The 21238-nt window shown below is 50.0% G+C and overlaps 2 protein-coding genes across 2 annotated transcripts; one reads left to right on the top strand and one right to left on the bottom strand.

The window, feature by feature from the left end:
• Window positions 1–3686: 3686 nt before the first annotated feature.
• FABP6 (fatty acid binding protein 6) lies at window positions 3687–13501 on the top strand. Its single transcript, XM_054643156.2, has 5 exons — window positions 3687–3747; window positions 11479–11563; window positions 12566–12741; window positions 13179–13268; window positions 13448–13501. The coding sequence occupies exons 2-5, from the start codon at window positions 11497–11499 to the stop codon at window positions 13499–13501; spliced, it is 387 nt and encodes a 128-aa protein (XP_054499131.1). The 5' UTR covers window positions 3687–3747; window positions 11479–11496.
• A 499-nt stretch (window positions 13502–14000) lies between these two features.
• On the bottom strand, window positions 14001–19332 carry C1QTNF2 (C1q and TNF related 2). Its single transcript, XM_054643116.2, has 3 exons — window positions 18993–19332; window positions 16116–16364; window positions 14001–14919 (listed from the first exon to the last, which is right to left on the bottom strand). Exons 2-3 carry the CDS (start codon window positions 16354–16356, stop codon window positions 14306–14308), a joined length of 855 nt encoding a protein of 284 aa, XP_054499091.2. The 5' UTR covers window positions 16357–16364; window positions 18993–19332; the 3' UTR covers window positions 14001–14305.
• Window positions 19333–21238: the final 1906 nt, after the last annotated feature.

Raw genomic sequence — 21238 nt, 5'->3', positions numbered from 1 at the left:
CCTTGTGGTGTTTCTGAGGTTATTCTATGTCTGCAGCCAAGCTCTGTTCACATCAAGGGTGCCCAACTGGTGAGGTGGGACCTCTCCCCACCTGTGGCCCCTGGAGATGAACCCTATTTCAAATAGGAACAGCAGGAAGGGTAAAACACCTTAATTAGAGGAGAGGGAATCCTACACAGGCTGTTCTCATTGGGGTTGGTTGCTGACAGAGCTCAAGGGGACAGGACAATGGAGGAAATGGAACTGACTGGGAATCATTTGGATCCTTTGTACATCCGAGCTGGAGGAGCAGCTGCCAACTGCCTGTGTCACTGTGTCCTTCTCTTTGGCACCTACGTGGAGCCTCAGCTCTGCTGGCTGTGAAAAATGGACAATAACATTTCATCCACACAAGAGTGATGTGGTTTAATTATAGTGAAGGTTTAAAAACAACTTGAGGATGAAGTGCTGTGTAAGTGCTGAATGGTAGCCTTGACAATGGCACAGGGATCAGAAAATTGGTCTTTCAGATGCATCAAGTTATTCCATAAATTACAAACTAATTTCTCTCCTTAAATGAAGAGTTACTGAGGCATTCAGCTTTCTTGCTAATTGTTTGACTTCAACAATTGGATGGATTTCAGTAAATTGACTGGTGGAGACAAATGTGTTTTCCAGCTCGACATTGTGTGACGTACAACAATTGGAAATGGGCTGGCTGCAGACCAGAGCCGAGCACTGCAGGTGGTCCCCAAAAGAGAACAAATTGGTGGTGGGATTTTCTGGGGAGATTTCAAAAGGGCCTGTAACAGGCTGTCCCTCCTGAAGGCAGCTTGCCTTCATGGTTCACCTGAGTAAAACCAAGTAACTGTTGTCTCACACCTTGTCTGCTTTTCCATGTCACCCAGAACTCGTAGGGGTTGTACCTGGATCTTGCTGGGAGCTCAGTCTTGATGGAGGCACTGCAGAGCCTGGGGTTCCACACTCCCCTGGTCCCTCTGCCTCTCTTGTGGTACTTTTGAAGCTGTTCCAAAGGCAGGGGTGGGGCACAAATGACAGTGCAGTCATGTTTTTAAAGTTGTGCTTAAAAAGCAAAAGTATTGAAAGCTCAGCTTTGCTGTGCAGTTTGTCTTTCAGTCAAAACCCAAACAAACCAACCCAAAAAATAAGTCCCAGCTCTTCCTGAGGTCTGCAGCTCTCCTGGGAGGGGTGGGAGCAAAGAAGTGCTGTTATCACAGACAAGTATTTTCATCTTTCTGATTTTGATAGAAAATGGACTGTGTGTCCCTGTCTGCTTTCTGTATTTTTGCATTCTGGATAAAAATAATGAAGGGACCCTGGTGATGAATAAAATGGCAGGTTTGTTATTACTTTAAAATATCACAGGGGTTGAGGGGGAATATGTAAGGAAATTACAGATTGCTCTCAGTCAGTGTTTTGTGTTCTCTTACAGACCTTGGTTCTTGTCATTGTCTCATCTTCTGGTTTCTTGTGGACTTGGAACCTCTTGAGCCAAATGTATTTCAAGCAGGAGATGTATCCCTGTATTTTATGGATATCTGGTGGCATCTTTTCTCACCCTTTCCTAATCCAATTCCAAGTAGGATCAATTTATGGAGTGCCCAGGCTCAGCCTGAATTCCTGTCAGAGCTCACCCAAAATCCCAGCATGGCCCTTTGCCAGTCACTTCCTTTGGTAAAGTCAGGTCAGGTTTTAATTTCTCCTCCCAGGTAATCTTGTACATTCTGACTCTGAGCAACACCATTTGCAAGGGGCTTGCACGTCAAGAGAAAGAATTCTTCTCACCAAGAGCTTGCTCTGTTGCTTTTACAGGATTGTCAATGGCTGGAAATTGTGTTGGCCTCATTCAGAGACTCTCTTTAACTCAGGCCAGGGAGAAAAAACATCCCATCACCTCCAGAACAAAACAGGCTGTGGCTCTGATACTGGAATCAATGGAGCATTGGGATTTGTGGTGGCAGGGTGGGTGATTGGCAGCTGCTCCACAAAGCCACAGCAGAGATGATTGACATGAGAGATTGGATAAGGACACGTGGTGATCTGTAAAAAAAGACAGTAAATGTTGCTTGTCCAAGAGTTTTGGGGAGTGTAGCTGGAGTGATGCAATCAGAATGGGAACTCTAAAAAATAATTTTCCTTGGTTCTGTCACAGACAAGTCCACAAAGTGACAAAGGCCAGCAATGAGAACATCTCTGTCAGGGGTCATTCAGCTGTGACTCCTGCACATCTGGCTGTTAGCAGCTCCAGAGGCAGAAGATGAATGCAATTAGAAACAAGCTTGATGATTTGCAGAGCACTGTTTGTGCTTTTCACTGCTTTCCCTGGGACCAGGGGCTGGGTCTTGCCTCTGACCCTCTTTCCAGAGCTGGTCCTGTGAAACTCTCCCCACTCACTCTTCAGCAAATAATAAAAAGAAAAATGCAAGCCTTCAACAACTGTGTCACCACCCTCTGAGGAAATGTGTTGGTGTAGCCAATATTTCTCTATACTGCCCTAATCTAATCCTCCATGTGGGGCTTATCACAGAGCAGGGCCTGAGCTGCAGTGCCCAGGATGTGCTGCTGGAGCTGGATAATACTTTATTCTTAACAGTTCAGTCCCCACTGCTGCTGAAACCACCGTGCTGAGCAGCACAAACTCTGCTGGCAAAAGATTCCTTTGCCAGCTTACATTTATTTCTGTTCACTGGAACAACGGGTTGGAAGTGTGTGGTCGTTTCTCTTGGGTGTAGGCAAGGTTAGGCTTCCAAAACATTGAGAAATGCTCTAAAAAAATGCATTTTCCAGGCACAGTTCATACTAGTTTAGAAAATACAGAAATGAAACCACAACAGAGGTGCTTGATGCTGAAAAGGAAGCACCCAGTAATGGCTGCTCTGCTGCAAGATTGTAAGATTGTAGGCTTCCTCTGTTTATGCTCAGCCTGACTTCTGGAAGAAAAAGAGATGGGAAACTGTAAGGGAAATAAATGAACTGTACCCATGTCATTGTATTTATTCTGAGGAAAAGGTTGGGAGTTACAGCCACTGTTTGCAAGCAATCTGCCCTTCACCCAGGGTTCATCCCTTGTGTTTGGAGATCTGCACTCTGGATATTCCACAGCAGAGCCCCTGGCAAGGGGCATTGCTCTGCTGGCACCTGGGGTTTACTGACAGCTCCTTCTCCACCTCTGGTGCCTCAGTCTAGGACATGTCTGGGGTCCTCTGTTTGTTCTGCTTTGGCAAAAATGTTCTGAAATCTGGAATTTCATGCTGCACCCTTCAAGGGACACAATTCTGTAGGAACTTCCCTTGGTGAATCACACGATGCCAGGGGAGGGACTGGGTCCCAAAAGAATTACCAGGATTGAATCAAGTTATCCCTTAATGAGAATGGAGTAGCCTCAGTCAGGATTCTGCATAAAAGCAGCCACACATCTTCCAGTGCAGGAAGGAACACAGGAGGAAGGAGAAAACCTCTTGTCCTCTCTGAGATGAAGAAGGAAAGATGTAAAAATCAGTGCTGTTTAAAATTTGGTAAATGGAATATAATCAGTCCTCACAAAGCATCCTCTGTGCTCATCTGTGCTTGCAGGCACAGAGCAGACTTGGCAACTGTCTCCTGCATGAAATGGGAAAGGTTTAAATGCTTGTGTAAGCTCTGCAAACAAAACAGCTCTTTGCAGTTAAAACACTGTTCTCTAGGACATTGTATCTGGGAAATGTGGAACAGTTTCTCTGCCTGTTCACCATGGGCTCCTAGCTCTGGGTGAGTGGGCTTTGGAAATCCTTTTCTCTGTGGTACAGGGAATTTTTTGTCATTGCAAAGGGTTTTCCTCTAGGGGATAAATTTAATATAAAAGGGATTCCTGATACTCATTATATTTTCCCCTCAGAATGAAATCAAATTGGCTGGTGGATGCAGGCTTGGAGCAGTGACAGAGCAGATGAATCCTCTTCTGCCTGCAGACTGGAGGCAGGAATACTTTGTCACATCAGTAGTTACAATTTGACTTTAGTTTTGCTTTTTCTCCACCAATCTCAATTTGGTTTGAATTTCTGAAGTCACCCGGGGTGAGTCAGATGTGGTCAGGCCAGAGGAAGCTCTTGAATCATTCCCAAATGAGGGAAAACATGAGTCAGTTCCGAGGGTTCAGCACTTTGGGATCCAAAGCTCTGCAGATCTTTGCAGGTCCAGGGGGAGAGAGGGAGCCCAGGCTGGAGGTGCTGGATTGCAGGGCTCTGGTGGCTGCAGGACTGAGAGCTGTGGATGTGTTTGCCACGGGGAGGTCACAATTCCTGGCACTCAGGAGCATTTCTGGCTCTGGTGGCTGCAGGACTGAGAGCTGTGGATGTGTTTGCCACGGGGAGGACACAATTCCTGGCACTCAGGAGCATTTCTGGCTCTGGTGGCTGCAGGACTGAGAGCTGTGGATGTGTTTGCCACGGGGAGGTCACAATTCCTGGCACTCATGAGCGTTCCTGCTGCAGCTGGAGCAGCCTGGGTGCACAGATTGCAGTTAATGCCAGTGCTTCCCCCAGAGTCCTGGGCAAACCTGGGCTCCTGGCAGGGCCCACAGGAGCAGGCACTGCCCAGCCCCGAGGGTAAAGCTCTCCTGCAGGACTTCATCCTCCACAGTGACACAGCAGAAGTCCTGGTTAAATGTGCTTGGGGTTTGGATGCTGGTGCTTCCTGTCCATCAGCACAGGCAAAACACATTGCAGAGTCTGCAGGAGCTGCTCCAGTGCAGAGCACTGGGGGTGGGGCTACAAAACCAGGTGAAAAATCCTCTGATAAAGGCAGGACCTCAGTGATAATTTTAATTTACAGCCAGGAATGTGCCAAGGCAGATCCCTTTCTTTGAGCTGCTCTCTCCTGATTCGTGGCCCATTGCTGCTGCCTCATTACCCCCCTGGCCTCTGGTGGGGCAGTAAATCTGGAGGCCTAATGGTGCTCAGGGCCCTTGGAGGACAGCCCTGCCTTTTCAAATATTCATTTCTATGCGGATCAGGGATGTCCCAGTCTGGCTGTAATCAGGGGAAGAGGGAAGGAGACAAATAATCACTGAACATGACTGTTTGGGGAGCAATTCCTGTCAAAAAAACAATCAGCAGCAGAGGTGGATGCGAGCTGGCCCTGCAGCCCCAAGCACAAGGAGTGACAAGGGCCTGTTTGATCCCCATAAACTCTGATTTGCTCCCTCCTTCTCCCCCAGCCAGCTGCTTCCCTCGGCTGGGCTGAAATGCCAGTTGTTCCCTGGGAGCAGGGAGAGGTGCCAGGCTGGGGGAGCTGCCCCTCTTTGTGCAGACCCTGCTGCAGGAGCACCAGGGACAGGGCACAGCGCCCTGCAGGGCACCTCTGCCCCAGGAATGTTCTTGTTTCTCCAGCTGGGGCAGGGATTGCAGGGCTGGAGCAGCAGCACAGCTCTCCTGCAGGTGGAACAGACCTCTGGGCTATGAAATCAGTTTGCAGCAAGCTGGCAGCCCCTGGGATCTGAGCTGATCCCAGACTGATCTCACCCAGCTGACGGAGCGCTCAGCAGGAGTCATGGTGCCACTAATCCTGATTTAAATGGGAGTTAGGGCAGGGCTTGGATTCTACATCTCCAGAGTGATTCCTTGTGACATCCAGACCTCATCAAAGTGTCCTGGGGAAAAGGATTTTAACCCAGCTGCTGTGCTGTGTGTTGGCACAGGAACCTGGGGCTCAGGGTGACTGAGGTCCCAGAACATCCCCCTGTGCTCAGTCCTGGGCTCGATTCAGAGGCACAGCTCCAGGCTGGGTTTTTCTTTATATTAGCAGGATAACAGCACTAGCAAGAGTGTGTCCACCCCTTCACCCTCAGTGGGTAAACTCTACATTTTTCCTTGAGGAGGCATATTTAAACATTCATCTGATAATGAAGAAAAGAACCCAACCATACAAAATTTATATAAACTCATATCTGGCCCTGTGTGAAAAAGTAATCCAGAGGCCACAGAACTGCAGGGCTGGCTCAGCCAGGCAGTGTCACAGAGAACTCTTTCTCTTTAATTTTTTATTTGGATCCTCTCTGTATGTAGGTCACAATGACTTAAAAGAGCAGGCACTGACCAGACAAAACCAAACCTCTCAGAACAAAGCCATTGTTGCAGGAGGAGGATTTTTTTCTCAGACAAGCCCCTAAATCAGCACTGAAGGATTGCAGCATTCCCTGGGATTCCCACTCCCAGCTCGGGCAGAGCTGCAGCCCCGTGTGCTCTGCTGGGGAGGGCTGGAGCTGCTCCCTGGGCTGAGCCATGGAATCCATCCTGGCTGGGCCCCTCAGGAGCAGGGAGGGCTGGGCAGCCTCTCCCTGCAGCTGCCACCCCTGGGAGCATCACTCCATGGCCAGTGGCACTGCAGGGATTCGCTCCCTGCTTCCCGGGGGGAATTCCTGCTTCTTGCAGGGACACCCAAACACCTTCCCTGAGCTGCTCTCCAGCTTTGGGGAGGGAAAACAGACCCTGGGTTTGGCCCTGGCTCAGCCTTGTGCCAGCAGGGAGGACCAATAACCTGCAGGGTTTTATTTTGGGAGAGGAGGGGGAGGCAGCCAAAGGTTGGTGCTCAGGAGGTTCAAATGCTCTGGCCAAAGAGTCTTAGTGAGCCCTGGCTGGCAAACAATGCTGGGTGGCAAAAGTGCAGATAAAAATCCTAAAAAAACCAGATATAAACAGGCCTTGAGTACAGATCACAGGTAGCAAAGCTCTGTAGAAATGCAGATTAAAACCCAACAGATTCCCCTTCATTCTTCAAAATCCATATTGTGCCCCAAAACTTTGTATCAGGGGGTTGGAAATGGAGGATCTTCAGGGTCCTTCCAACCCAAACCAGTCTGTGATCCTGTGATCCTGTGATCCTGAGACCCTGAATTTTGTAAATGTGACAAAACCCCAGTTCTGACACATGGAGAGCTGAAATTTTGGTTTCTTTAGCTCTCCTGCCTTTCAGGGCAGAGCTGCAGCTTGGCCCTGGAATTCCCAGGGCAGCGTTCAGCAGCGGGAGCTGGCACTGGATGGTGCTGTGGGCCAGCACAGGTGAGCTCACCTGGCTGCCAGACAAATCCTGCTGCTCCTGGAGCCACCAGGGGAGCCACAGGGACAGCCAGGATCCTGCTTCACTCCTGGGTTTCAATTCTTTTTGAAAGCAGGTTTTGCAAGAGCATTTTGTGCCTGAGGAAGCAGAATTTTGGGAGGGTGGCCCCTCCCCAGTCACTGAGCTTTTGGGCACCCTGAGTGTGACCTGTGCATGTTACCAGTCTGAGCCACTGGAACAGGCAGGTTTAGGTTAAAAATCAAGTTTTAAAAAATAAACCAATTTCCAGATCACAGAATGCTCTGAGGAAGGGACCCACAAGGATCATCAAGTCCAACTCTTAAGCCCATACAGGGACTGAACCCACAAACCTGGTGTTCTCAGCACCCTGCTCTGATGAACTGAACCAATCTGGCACTTTTTAGGGGCTGTCTGGCCCCTGATGCTTTCCCATTGTTTAGGAGGGAAACAGCTGTTGTTTGGTACTCTGGAGTAAAGGAACTCTTAAATAGAAGTGCAGATTTTGAAGTGTTTTCCAGATTTTTTCTTCTGATTCTGGAAGGAATCTTTAAGAGAAATGTGGCTTATTCCAGGGTTTGAGAAAATCACAGCTGTTACCAACCCAGTCTCATTTTCCTACTTTTCCATCAATGTTGTTTGATTAATAAGAGCCAGCTTAGTGCTGAGCAACTCAGGAATAAATCAAACTGTAGAAGAGGGACACCAGATGTAATAAAAGCAGCTCCTGGAACAAGGAGATGCAAAGATCTGCTTAGTGTGGAGGTGGGGAAGGACTAGCACGTGAGATGTGTGTATTTTCTCTGCCACAGAAGTATATTTTCTTCTCCTGATAAATGTATCCAAGGCAATATAAACAATTTCAAAGAGCTGAAAGTATGCAGTGAGATGTTGCTGTGGATCACACACATCAAAGCAGAGCTGAGGCCCAGAAGAGGCTTTCTGTGCAAAGAAAACTGGCTTTTCTTGTATTTCAAGGAAAGAAATCCTTCTCTGCTTCTCAGACTCTCTCTGTCCCTGCACACTTGTCTTGGATCAACATTTTCAGTGGGGCACTTACTAAACACTGCACTGGCATAAGAGAAATTCACTCAAATATTGGTTTCTCCTGTGTGCCTTTGATTATTTGAGATCAAACCCTCTTTGGCTGGTTCCTGGGTGGCTTCTCCCCAGCTCCAGGCAGGTACTGCTCCACCTGAGCCCTCTCCCAGGTGAGCTGCAGGGGAAGGGAGAGCAGGAAAGGCTTCAGAGGGTGACACAGAGAGGAGGGGACTTGGGAGCACCAAAAGGTCAACTGCAAACCAGATGTGGCCTCAGAGAAAGAAAAGAGCAGTGTTTGAATGGAATGTTGCCTTTGACAGAGCTGAGGGAATGCTCTGGAACAGCAGGATTTCTCTGGGTGGGAGGCCACAGCCTGGGAGGAAATCCCAATTAGATTCCCTGGAGGATAAGCTCCATTTGGAGCTGTGTTATCTGATGTGTCAGCAAGGACAAGCACACAGATATTATCAAGTAATAATACCTAAGCACACAGATATTATCAAGTAATAATTCCTTTACAACCCAGCCCATGAGCTGTGCAGATAATGGGGGTGGGTGGCTTTGGGGTTTGCTCAGAAAAGTCCAGAAGAGTTGCAATGATTCCTGTCTTCAGGCCTGTCAGGTATTCACTTCATCAGAACTTTGTGTATTTCTATATAAGAAATCCATAGAGAGAGGAGATTTAACTCTGATTTTTGACCAGAAGACTCTGCAGATAAAGCTGAATTATATCTTCCTTTTTAGCAACCTTTGAACTATTGTCTATATTAGACTAAAACCAATGGAGTCCAAAATATTCCACAGTGGCTCTTAATCCAAGGATGATACTTCAAAGGAATCTGAGCAGTTTTGTGGGAGCCAAATTGAGAGCAGCCAAAATTAGTCTTCCTGTGCCTCTTCAGGATACACAAATCCAAACTGGCTTAACAAAATTCAAGTTTTCTGTTGTAGTTGTTAAAAATCAAGGTAGCTTCCCATTTCTGCTGTCCATCCCCATCCCATTTAACTGGATATCAGTGAATTTAACCACTGATAACATTCACTACAGGATAACTCATTAAAGGGAAGAATCCTGGAGAAAGGAGGGAATTGAATTCCCGAGAAGTTGTGGTACCAGGTACATTTTGCCCAGGTTTAGTTTTCTGTCTCTGTAATTCCCAGCCCAGGCCCCAGCAGTGCCCCTGAGTTCCACCTGGATGAATCCTTTGGTTGTCTTATTTTTCTGGAAATTTCTTTTCTGGAGATCCAGACACGCTGAAGGTTCTCCTGATGGAGTGTTGTCACACAAAATAATTGAATTTTCTTTTAGGGAGTCCCCACAGCTACTGGATTTTTGGGAGATCCGTGCCTTCCTGCCCTGCAGGTGTTCCTGTCTCTGAATGTCTGTGAGCTCCAGTTTTTCCTGGTTTTGTCAGGCAGGCCCCTCTGGAGCAGGGACAGGCTCTGGGCTGTGTCACCTGTGGAGCTGGGCAGGTGCATTTCTGTGCATCTTTGAGCTCTGCCCAAGCTGTGTAATATTTCTGCCCCACTCTGGTGATGAATTCTCAGCTCTTTAGGGCTGGAGAGCAGCAGCACCTCGGACCAGACTAAACGGGCACTTAACGAGGCCGAGTGTAACAGGGCTCCCCTGGAATTACCCAGCACATTAAGGCCAAATGAGCTCATCCTGAATTCATTAGCAATGATTACTCTGAGTGCCAGAGGAATTAATAATCATTAGCATTTCCTAAGGAGGGCTGCCGGAGCCGGGGCTCCACAGGTTTCCCCAGGCAGCTGCATTCGAGGGAGTCATTAACTGCAGCTCCGTGGGCACTGCCGAGCTCCCTCTGATATCTTCAATCCGCACTCCCAGTTCAGTTGCAGCCCAGCTCTAAAAGCACTTCAAAGGCCGGCACTGCCTGGCTCAGTTACTGCTGGAATTACCTCCCTTATTCTCGTTTTGTCTCTGAGTGAATCTGCCTGGCTTTCTGCAGCTCTTCTGAAAGGTTAATAAACCTGGGAGGCTGCTGGGAGCCACCCAAGGGCAAGGGGACTCCGCAGACAAAAGGAATGCAAAAACGCTGTGTTATTATTTTGTGCAAGCAAATTCTCAAAGTAAAGATATCCAAGGCTTTGATTTGGCTCCTTAAAGCTCCCTCTGTTCCCAGCAGCATTTGAAGACTCGGCTGTTTTGCATATCAGAGGCAGCTGACTTGGAGGCACAGGGAATTCACCGCTCACTTTGGTTGACCTTTTCCTTTGGGGATGAGCTTCCACAAGAGTTTTACTTCTCTGACAACTTACTCCTGTTCACTGTCTTCAAATACCACACACTTGGAATTTACATTATCCTGGTACATGCAAATACAGCAATGAGCTTTTCTGCATAGCTGCTCCTTGTAAGCAGCAGAATCAAACCATGGCATTATGGAGTCTCCTGTCCATGCCTATATGGAGCTGTCAGCATTTTTGTATCTCATCATGGAACAATATAATGTGGTATCAATATAATAATGGTATCAATATAATCTGATCTTTATGGATGGGGAGCATAAAAGCTCAAGTACCGTTCATATAATCTGATTATCTCCTTCCTTTTACACAGGACTGGGCTGCTTTCCTTATCCAGTTTGATCTCTGTCCCAAGGTCCCTGTGGTGCTACTCTGGCAGTGGAATTGTCCTCTGCAAGTTTTATGTGAGCAGGAGAGTTTATGGCTTGAGTTCATGGACCTCCTTGCCAAGGTTGGGCAGGTCCCCCTGGAGCAGAGCAGTGGGGACTGAGGCTGCCATGGCTGTGCCACCCCTGCCCTGCTCCCTGTGCCAGTGCTGCTCTGCTCTTACAGCTGGGGCCTCAGCACTGGGGTCCAGATGGGAAAGGAAGTTTCCTTTCGTTGGGTTCAGCAATCTTGGGATTAAGCTGAAGGAGTTTTAATTAACAAACTAAGCATCAAATATGTTTTCAGGATAGTCAGAGTCATTTTGCAGCCACTTTTAAACCAAAAGTGCAAAGGAAATCCTGGTGGTGACAAAAGTTTCCCCAGGTCTTTCTCTGCAGAGCTGAGAACTGGTGCATGGTCCATTTATATTTTACTTTTATTCCATCCTGAATCCAAAGCCAGTGAAATCTTAAAAGTAAAAATGCATATTTTGTTTCAATCTGCATTAAAGGAAAGCTGAGCCTTTGGCCTTGACTCCTGCTGATCTCCAGGTTATTGGCAAGGATGCACAATTGCCTGATGACCTTGACTGTCACACAGGTCGATGGCATTGCTGTGACTCAGGGGCCATAAAGCTCCACTTCCAAGGGGTGTGGGCCAGGTGGGCTGAGAGCTGGGGCTGCTCTATAAAGCCAGGGCTCAGCCCAGCTGCTCCATCCTGCTCCATCCAGCTGCTGTTCTGCTCCCCAGGCTCATCCCAAGGCAGCCATGGCATTCTCAGGCAAATACGAGTTCGAGGGCGACGAGAACTACGACGCCTTTGTGCAGAAGATTGGTGAGTCTGGCTGGGGTTGTGCAGAGATTGGTGAGTCTGGCTGGGTTTGTGCAGAGATTGGTGAGTCTGGCTGGGGTTGTGCAGAGATTGGTGAGTCTGGCTGGGTTTGTGCAGAAGATTGGTGAGTCTGGCTGGGTTTGTGCAGAGATTGGTGAGTCTGGCTGGGTTTGTGCAGAAGATTGGTGAGTCTGGCTGGGGTTGTGCAGAGATTGGTGAGTCTGGCTGGGGTTGTGCAGAGATTGCTGAGTCTGGCTGGGTTTGTGCAGAGATTGGTGAGTCTGGCTGGGGTTGTGCAGAGATTGCTGAGTCTGGCTGGGTTTGTGCAGAAGATTGGTGAGTCTGGCTGGGGTTGTGCAGAGATTGGTGAGTCTGGCTGGGTTTGTGCAGAGATTGCTGAGTCTGGCTGGGGTTGTGCAGAGATTGGTGAGTCTGGCTGGGGTCAGGCACGGGAATTGGGAAAAACACTGGGGAAAGACTGGGAGAGCTGGGATTGTTCAGCCTGGAGAGGAGAAACTTTGGGGTGACCCAGCTGTGGCCTCCCAGTGCCTGAAGGGGCTACAGGAAGGATGGAGAGAGACTTTACAAGGAATGGAGTGACAGGACAAGGGGGAAGGGATTCAAATTTGCAGATTGTAGGTTTAGATGGGATATTAGGAAGAAATTCTTCCCTGGGAGGGTGATGCCCAGAGAAGCTGTGGATGCCCAGAGAAGCTGTGGCTGCCCCTGGATCCCTGGCAGTGTCCAAGGCCAGGCTGGATGGGGCTTGGAGCAGCCTGGGACAGTGGAAGGTGGGTTGGATGATCTTTAAGCTCCCTCCCAACACAAACCGTCCAAAGATTCCATGTGCCTCTAGTTAAAGAGCAAGAGCAAATATACAAATAGGTATGTGCAGAAGGCCCAAGGTCACACAGATGAAACTCCAAGTACTGCATACATAGGCTATGAAGAAGGGAATATTTTATGTACTTTGCACATTTTTCCTGGTGGTTTTTGTTGTTTAAGGTCTCCCCAGTGACAAGGTTGAAATGGGAAGGAACTGCAAGATTGTGACAGAGGTGGTGCAGAATGGGAATGACTTCACGTGGACACAGCACTTCCCAGGAGGCCGCACCACCACCAACACCTTCACCGTGGGCACGGAGGCAGACATGGAGACCATGGGAGGGAAGAGGTTCAAGGTAAATTCATGGAGCTCCTCAGCTCCCCAGCCTCAGGGGATTTGGATTTAGGGTGAAAAGCAAACCTGTGTCAGGCCTAGTGAAGGTGTCCCTGCCCATGGCAGGGAGTGGGACATGAGGGGCTCTAAGGCCCTTTCCAGCCCAGACCACCCTGGGGTTCCCTGAGTCCATCATCCCAGATTCCTGGGCTGTCTGCCAGAACCATTTTCAGAGCTGTTAATGAGTGATGTGCAGATCTGGAACCTGCAGGAACTGGGAGATGAACAAGTGTCTGTTTAACCTGAGAACATTCAAGAACTAAAGCCCACAGATTTCAGCCCTGTGCAGCACACAACCTCTGTCTCATAAACTCCCAGCACCAGGTGTGCAGGTGTTTACAGAATCTGGCAACAGAAATTCCAGCAATCCCAGCAACAGGAACCCTTTTTCTCTCACAGGCAACTGTCAAAATGGAAGATGGGAAACTTGTAGCTGATTTCCCCAACTACCGCCACACTTCAGAGATCTGTGGGGGGAAGCTGGTGGAGGTGAGTGCTCAAAGATCCAGGGTAGTTCATAAAAACAAAGAGAATCCCCAAAATTTGAAATTTAGGAAAAAATCTTAAATGAAGGACAGGCTCTGAGCCGTCCCCAGGGCTGTTCCCCTGGGACTCTGGGGCTCTGATTACACTGTTCAACCAAAGTTTTGGGTTGTTCTTTGTTCCAGATTTCTACTTCTTCTGGTGTAGTCTACAAAAGGACCAGCAAAAAGATTGCCTAAGGCAGCAAGGCCAGTCTCTTCTAGTGCACTGAAAGCCAACAATAAAATAAATAAAATAAAGTTCTGTCTTTGTCTCTTTCTTGGTTTTACAAACATCATGTTAATGCTGACTCCATTCCTAAATATCTGACAGGGATGGAACCAGATGAGATTCAAGGTCCTTCCCAACCAAACCCTTCTGTGACTCTGATTCTCTGCTCTGAGGGACACCAGTGGTGCTCAGAGCACCACTTTGTGCCCTGAGAGGAGCCCTGAGCCTTAAAAACAAGACCTTTTAATCACTTCCTGTGCACACCAGATGCCTTGATGGGGCAGGGAGGGACTTTTACAACTCCAGCTGACAAATTCCTGACTCTTTTTGGCTGGCAAAGCCTGATTCCATTAACAAGGGCTGTGCTGGGGTGTGGAGGAGGAAGCCCAGTGACACAATCTCCAGCATCAGTGGCACTTCCCAGCTCAGCTTTAGGAAATGACTGTTGATTTCCATGCTTTATTATAACAATGCAATAACCAAAGCATTCTGCACCAGTATGTGAGTTACATGTCCATGGCATGTTGGAATAATCATGGAATACATAATGGGTGCCTTTGGGATGGAGGCATTCCTGAGGCTGCTGAAATCCTGGTACCCTGTGGGTTGGATGACATCAAGGAAAAGTCTCGATAGCCCAACCAGGGTGCAACCAGCTGAGAATCCCATAGGCAAATGTGGAATCATTTGATAATCCCAGGCACGTCCCACATAAGGCCCCACTTCGTTGGATTGAGACCCATTTCTATATTTTTTCCCCCTAGTTTCTCCTCCTACACTTCATTGAGATAATCTTGGTCAGGATAAATCAAGAATCCAGTAAATAAGCTGTCAGTCCAGTAGGGATCATAAAAGAGCCCATTTTGCTCTGAGTAAAAGATCTGCAGCCACACCTCATCCTCCTGCTTCAGCGCCAGGATGGTGGATCCAGAGGCCACGTCGTGGTTCCCGGTGTTGGCATCGAAAGTCTTGATGCGGTACTGGCCGTTGTGGACCAGGCCGATGGCCAGGTGCTTGTTGGCCAAAGTGATGTCGTAGGTGAAGTAGTAAATCCCTGGGATGCTGCAGATGAACTTCCCACTGGAAGCATTGTAATGTCCTCCCTCGTTCATCAGGATCCTGTCAAACTTGATGGGCAGCCTCTCCCGGGGGTAGCTGGTGGACACGGCCACCGAGAAGGCAGACCTGGCCCTGCTGGCCCCGCAGCTGCAGGGCCCCGGCAGCCCGGCCTCGCCCTGGCTCCCTTTGGGCCCCTTCTTCCCCGGGGCCCCGTTTTTCCCGGGACTGCCCTTTAAACCCTTGGGCCCGCGGGGCCCTGCCTTGCCAATGGCTCCTGCTTTCCCCTTCGGGCCTGGCTTGCCAGGGTTTCCTGTTCTGCCCTGGGGACCTGGAAGACAAATGATCTTATCAGGATTTCTTATCGCTCTTGAGGGAAAGAGCTGATACAGTGAGTGGAAGGGGGTTAGAGCATTGCAGCAGGGATTTCATTTAGGAGGAAGCCATTGCTGTGTGAGAATCCCAATGAAATCCCACCGGGGCTGGACATCTGTCTGGACTGACCAGCCAGGGTAGGCAGGGAGCTGGTGTGGTAACGGTGGAATTTTGTCCTTTTTAGGGACCAAAAGGCTGATTCCATTATCTGGCACACTTGAGAAAAGGAGGAATTACAGAACAAGCTTTAAATGTTTGGGTTTTATAGAGTAGGGCAGGTTTGTGAAGCTTTCAGAGCCTCAGTTTGAGCAGGTGAATACTTTTGATCTCATATCTTTCCTTTCTCTTAGCTTTTTTTTTTTTTTTTTTTTACACTTAGCATGAGACTGCATAAAAACAAGGTAAAAGTAAATCTAGATGTTGCAAAAAGCCCAGCCCAGCCCAGCTGGGGGATGAACGAGCAAACACCGGGGGAAGGGGCTGCCTTGAGATGGGGAGGGAGTTGGGCTGGCTGGCAGCGATTCTGGCTCGGTGGTATCTGATCTGAGCAAAACCGTGCGGATTTATGCAGTGCCTCTTGACCTGCTGTTAGCAGGAGCAGATCGAAATGCGGCTGTGGCTGGAAATCTGCTCTCCAGATTGCCGGCTTGGGGAGGGAGGAGGGAGGCAGCCGCAGGCTGGGCTCGCTGGCGTTGCTGAGGCAGGAGTGCTCTCTAGTGTGGCAGAGGGAAATCTCTGCTGTGCACAGGGCTGCTCCTGCTGCCTCTGACTCCGGCACAGCCCCGCCTCGGCTCTGTTCGCCCTGCGCTAGGTCCGGCATGGCCAGCGCCTGTCCCGTTACAGCGCTCAGGGCAGCCGATCCTGCCTTTTCTCTCGTGGCTCTGGTTTTCCTGGGAGCAGGAACCTGAGAGCAGCTCCTTGTCTGCTCTAGAGAGCCCTGAGCAGCGCAGGGCCAACCTCACTGTGTCACCGAATGAATCCAACACAGACTGCAGCTGTGAGGACATGGTGAGAGCGTGGAGCCCCTCGGACAAGCGGGACCATTCGGAGGGCGGACAGTGGGAATTGGAGTTTCCCATGAGGTGGAGCTGTGAAGGGGCCGTTCCCGAAGCTTCCACCCTTCCATTGTCACGCTGAGCGCCTCTCTCTTACCTTCATCGCCGTGCTCGCCCTTGTCCCCGTCCTGGCCGTCCTTGCCGTCCTTGCCCGGGAAGCCCATCCTGCCCACGGTGCCGGGAGTGCCGGGCACGCCCGGGGGCCCGGGGGGCCCGGGGGGCCCTGGCAGGCTGCAGGCCAGCTGGGCACCCTCCCGCAGCTCCCGCTTGGCAAAGCCCCCCAGGATGTGGTTTGCCACGCAGGGCACGGTCCAGAGCAGCAGCAGAGCAGAGATCATGGCACAGCCTGTGGGGAGCAGACGGGATCAGCAGCCTGAGGGCACCGCTGGCATGGCCGGTGTAGAAACTTGCAGGAAAATGGGAGATTATTTGGCTTGTCCTGGCAGGGTGGGGGAGCCGTTTGCTTTGGTGTGATGCGATTCCAAGGACTTGGCTCATGGAGTTTTCTAGGTCAGACCAATATTTTTATCAAACTTACTCTTCTCCAGCTCTGTGTCTGTGGCCATCTCTCATTTCATTTTGCTCCCTGAGCCTCTTTTCCCCCAAAACACCAGGAGCAATGGCAGAGGGGTGCAGAAAGCAGCTGCTTGGGAGCAGGGAGTGGAAGAAGGAGAACGGGGTTTGGTGTGAACATCCCCAGCATGACCTGCCCATGGTTGGGTCACTGGGGTTTCCTCAAAGCATAAAGCCCATCATGTGATGAGGGCAGGACTCAGAAGAGAGGCTGGGCAGGCTTTGGGCCAGGCCTTGGTGCCTTTTGCCTGTCAGATGAGCTGAGCCTCATCCCCTTCTGCACTGCAGCTCAGCTTTAGCAGCTCCCCAGTACTGTTATGTGCAAGCCCTGCACTGGAAATAAGATGCTTAAAGCACTGGCTAAATTCCATGTTGGCCTCAGCTCTTATCCTGCTCTCAGCTCCTGAGGGGTGGAAATGCATATTTAGATGCTCCAAATCCAGCCAGCTGATGCTACATATTTATGCTCAGTGAGAGCCCCCAGTTCTGTGATATTATAATTAAGAACATGCAGAGGAGAGGGAAATGCAAACCAGATCCAGGACTGGATTTGCCTGCTTAAGCCCTTTGGTTCTTCAGCTCTGATTTGCTGCTGGTTGGTTTAATGGACTTCTGAGATGGAAAACACCACCCAGTGTTCATGTGGAAGGTTGAATGAAGGCTTCTGAGTTCATGGGAAGGGAAACAAATGCCTGTGGAGTGGGAGATCACAAGACAAGCTGCATCCCTGCTTCCCAGGACCCCTCCAACAGGGCAGAGCAGTGAGAGCTGTCTGGAGGTAGATGTGACTCACAAGCTGTGGCAGGGAAAAATGTCATTGTGGAGCATAACCTGGAGAAAAGCTGGGAATGCCTCATGTAGAGAAGAAAGGTGTGAGAAGGAGCAGAGGGTGGGAGAGCAGCTCCTCCTGTGACAGTTTCTTACCATAATCACTTCTGATATCTTGAGACAACCCAGCTCATTGACCCGATGGGATAAAAAGTGGCAAACAAAGCCCCCGAGGCTGGGAGGTCTGTGGGACCAGTACTTGGAGAAGTGGGGAGCTGGCACAGCTCCAGAGCTGGTGCTAATTAACAGCTCCACAAGAACACTTCATCCCATATCCCAGCAATGTGTGTGGGATGCAAAGCACCGCCACATCCACAAGAGCATCTATAAATAACCTCTTCAAGAAATCTTTTTGAAAGAGAACAAACCTCATGCTGTTCCACCTTAAAAGGAAAATTGTTCCTCGATGTAGAAGGTCCGATGAGCTCCAAAAAGCAAATTGGAAGCAGATCAGCATCTCCCCTCTCCGTGGTGTGGGCAGGCAGCCCAGCACAGGAGGCTGTGCAGCAGCAGGGCTGATTTTCCAATGACATTTTAACCAACGGCTTTGTCACCAGGGTTAGAGACCTTTGGGCCGTGACCAATGCCTGTTGTGCATTAAAGAACTGTTTCTGTGAGAAAAGATCCTGCCTGGAAGAGTCAGGATCAGCTGTACTTTCTGCTGCTTCCAGGGCAGCTGGGCTGAAATCCCAGAGGAAAATCCCTGAGGGTTGCCAGATGCAGGGTTTGGTGGCACGTGCAGTGACGATGATTTTTTGGCCAGTGAAGCCACCCTGTGCCATGTGATGGTGGGAATAGGAAACTGAGGGAATTGCTGCTTGAAGGGAGGCACGAGCAGGATGAGGGGACCCAGCAGTAAGTGAACACTGTGACTTTCTTCTCTATTTCCTTTCAGCATTTGAGGCTTTCTCAAATAAAACATCCATCTTTCTGCTTCACAATTTCCTAGTGTACCTCATGGTGTCTTAATTAATCTTCAAGATAATCATTATCCCCATGAGCCTAACTCTCAGCTCTGGAGGTTGCCCTGCAGCATCCCTGGGGTGGAAGCAAAAGGAGTCCTTGGGTGTGAGGCTGATTTAGGTGAAATCAGGTGTGACAGCAGTGACAGAACACCGGAAATGGGTAGATTTAACTGATAGGAGCCAGGGAAGCACTTACACCCACAGGGGTTTGATGTGTTCCCTGCTGCTGCACAAAGCAAAGGAGGGAAAGCAGAGGATGCACCTTCTGTCCTTGGCTGCAGGCACCGGGAATTCCTGTGCCAAACGTTCCCTAGCCTGGAGCACAAACACCAGGAATTCCAGCGCCAAACCCTTCCTAACCCCGAGCTCAAACCCTCTTGGCAGCTGCCCAGCGCAGGACAGGCTGAAGGAGGTGGGAGCTCCCAACAAAAGCTGAGGAATGTTTCCTTCATGGTGTTATTTCTTTAACTGGCAACTGTTGCCTTTATGGATTCCTGTGCAGGCTTTGGAAACCTGAGGGCTCAGTGACTTAGACCTTATTTGGGAAGTTTTCAAAGTTAAGGTTAAGAGGACGGAGAGGCAGAGGAAGGAAAAGTGGATCTACTCACCAGCCTGATCTCCTCAGTGAGATCCTGACAGGCGCTGGCAGCCCCCAGGGCTTCAGGCAGATGTTTTGCTGCAGATCCACAGCCCCGTCCTGCCACAGCAGGTCCTGGGAGGGCTGTGCAGGATTGACTTTGGTCCTTTTTATTCCTGCTTTACTCCTTCTCGTGCGTAGTTTGAGCTCCCTGCAGCAGCTCCACTTTGGCTCCACGTTGCCAAAGGCATATTTTTATTATTGTGTAATGGATCCGTGCCTCTTCCTCGGTCACGTGGCACGGGAAGGGATTTTTATGCACATGTGGCTGGAAAGCTCTTGATGCTTAGGGAGCTTTTCCCTTTCTCCCTCTCCCTCCCAGTCCTGCAGGAAAGGCTCAGGGGCTGCCTGGATCCTTTCTGATTGATGCTGCCCCTCTCTGCTGTAGTTGCTGCCCTCACAAGCAGGGAATGGGTAACACTGATCCAACCGGGGAACAACTTTCACACTTTATCCTGGAGCATTAAAGGGAAGAAAATTTTGTCCTAGGAGTGGAAACTCACTTCAATCACTCCAGGCTTGAATTTAAGGACCAAGTCATGAGGCAACAGCTCTGCAAATGCAAATTTGTACCTTGGCACTTCTTCAGGCTGATGTGCACTACAACTTCGTCTTAGGGATGGCCGGGCAAGAATGCTTCTGTCTTGGGAAAGGATTGGGATTTTGTTTTAAGCTTGGAAAATAATAACAACCCCCCAACAATTGCTTCAGGTGAGGCAGGAACAGCAGGGGCAGCAGCTGAGGCTGGAGCAGGATGCTCTGGGATGCTGCCAGGGCTGGTATTGACCAGACTCATCTTTGGTTGTGGGTTCCTGCTCTGGCCCCAGCAGGATCCCTCATGGGTGTGGGACAGGCGTGTGCCTGCTCCAAACCCTGCCCTGCAGCCAGCAAATCCTTTCTGCTCAGTGCAGAACATCAGCTGATCAGGAGAATGCTGGAATTGTCATTCCTTGCTCTGCCCAGATTCATCCTTCTCAGAGCTGTCATGGTTTATTTTTAAGCTTTCCCCTGTGCTTGCTTTTGGCACTTGGTGGGAACGGATCTAACATAAAAATGAAGTCTGTACACAGTTGGCTTTGTGAGCTGGGCCAGTTTAGATGCTCCTGGGAGGACTGGGAACATTTGGCTGAGGAAGCACAGGGCTGTTTTCATGCTGAGCTGATGGTCCCACAGAGCTCCTGCAGAGCCAGAGCCCGGCCCCAGCTCCCTGGCACTGAACAACCTCCAGGGGAACAGCCCTTCCCAAACCCATGCAATCTTCAGCTTTGCATTTCCCTGGGAAAAGGGCTGCCCTAGAAAAGCTGGCTCACCTCTGGCACTGGGGTGAGCACAGCTGGGACAGACCCAAACACTGCTCCAAGGGCTGTTCAGGAAATTGGTCAGATAGAAATTCTCATTTTTTGCCTGTTTCTATGAATTTGTAAGAACTCAGATCTCGTGCTGGGCCCCTCTGCCTGGGTGTGGGCCAAAAGGCTCAAGGCATTGCATGTGAAACCAGGTGAAAGCTTCCCTGGGCTTTGCTGCTGTGCCAGTGGGATGGGCCTGGGAAGGCACAGTTTCCTCAGATGGTGTGGAAAGGAACAGCTCCTCTGCTGACCCTGCTCCTACCCCATGGCACCTGTGCTTTGGGATGGGTGTGACACGGGCCAGGGACGAGAGGATGCTGGGACACACAGCAATGCTGCAGGCAGCTCCAGGCAGGAGCAGGGAATTCACAGTTCAGGGTGGTTTTGTGCCCAGGTCTGCAGCATGGGGAGGGCAGTGAGAGCCTGACCTGGTTCAGCACTGTGGGGAAAAACTGCTGGGAAGGGAAGTTCCTTCTGGGCAGATGGAAAATCTGTGCTGCACTGCCAGGCCAGGCTCCACCGGGGTCCCAGACAGCTCTGCTGAGAACACTTGGCAGCACAATTGGTTAAATAAACAAACTGCACAGAGAATCAGAGCAGCCTGAGACTCGTGCTCAGACACTGCAGGGGACATTCAGCAGATCTTGTCCCCTCTGTGCTGTGACTGCTGTGGTGCCCCCAGGGCAGGGGGGCTGCCTCAGGGACCGGTGTGGGCTGGGGGTGCAGCCCCTGCTCAGGATGCTCTGCCTGGAGTGGGAGGGGAACAACTCAATGCTCTGCTTGGAAAGCTGTCAGTGAGCAGAGAAGGTGTTCATGCTGCTTTCGGGGTGAATAATGCCAAAACCAGCCTGATCCATGGATCCCAAAGTTA

This window comes from Agelaius phoeniceus, chromosome 15, assembly GCF_051311805.1.
Source record: "Agelaius phoeniceus isolate bAgePho1 chromosome 15, bAgePho1.hap1, whole genome shotgun sequence".
NCBI classification, from domain to species: Eukaryota; Metazoa; Chordata; class Aves; order Passeriformes; family Icteridae; genus Agelaius; species Agelaius phoeniceus.
Note: the sequence above shows the minus strand (reverse complement) of the source record. Positions and strands in the feature narration are given on the sequence as shown.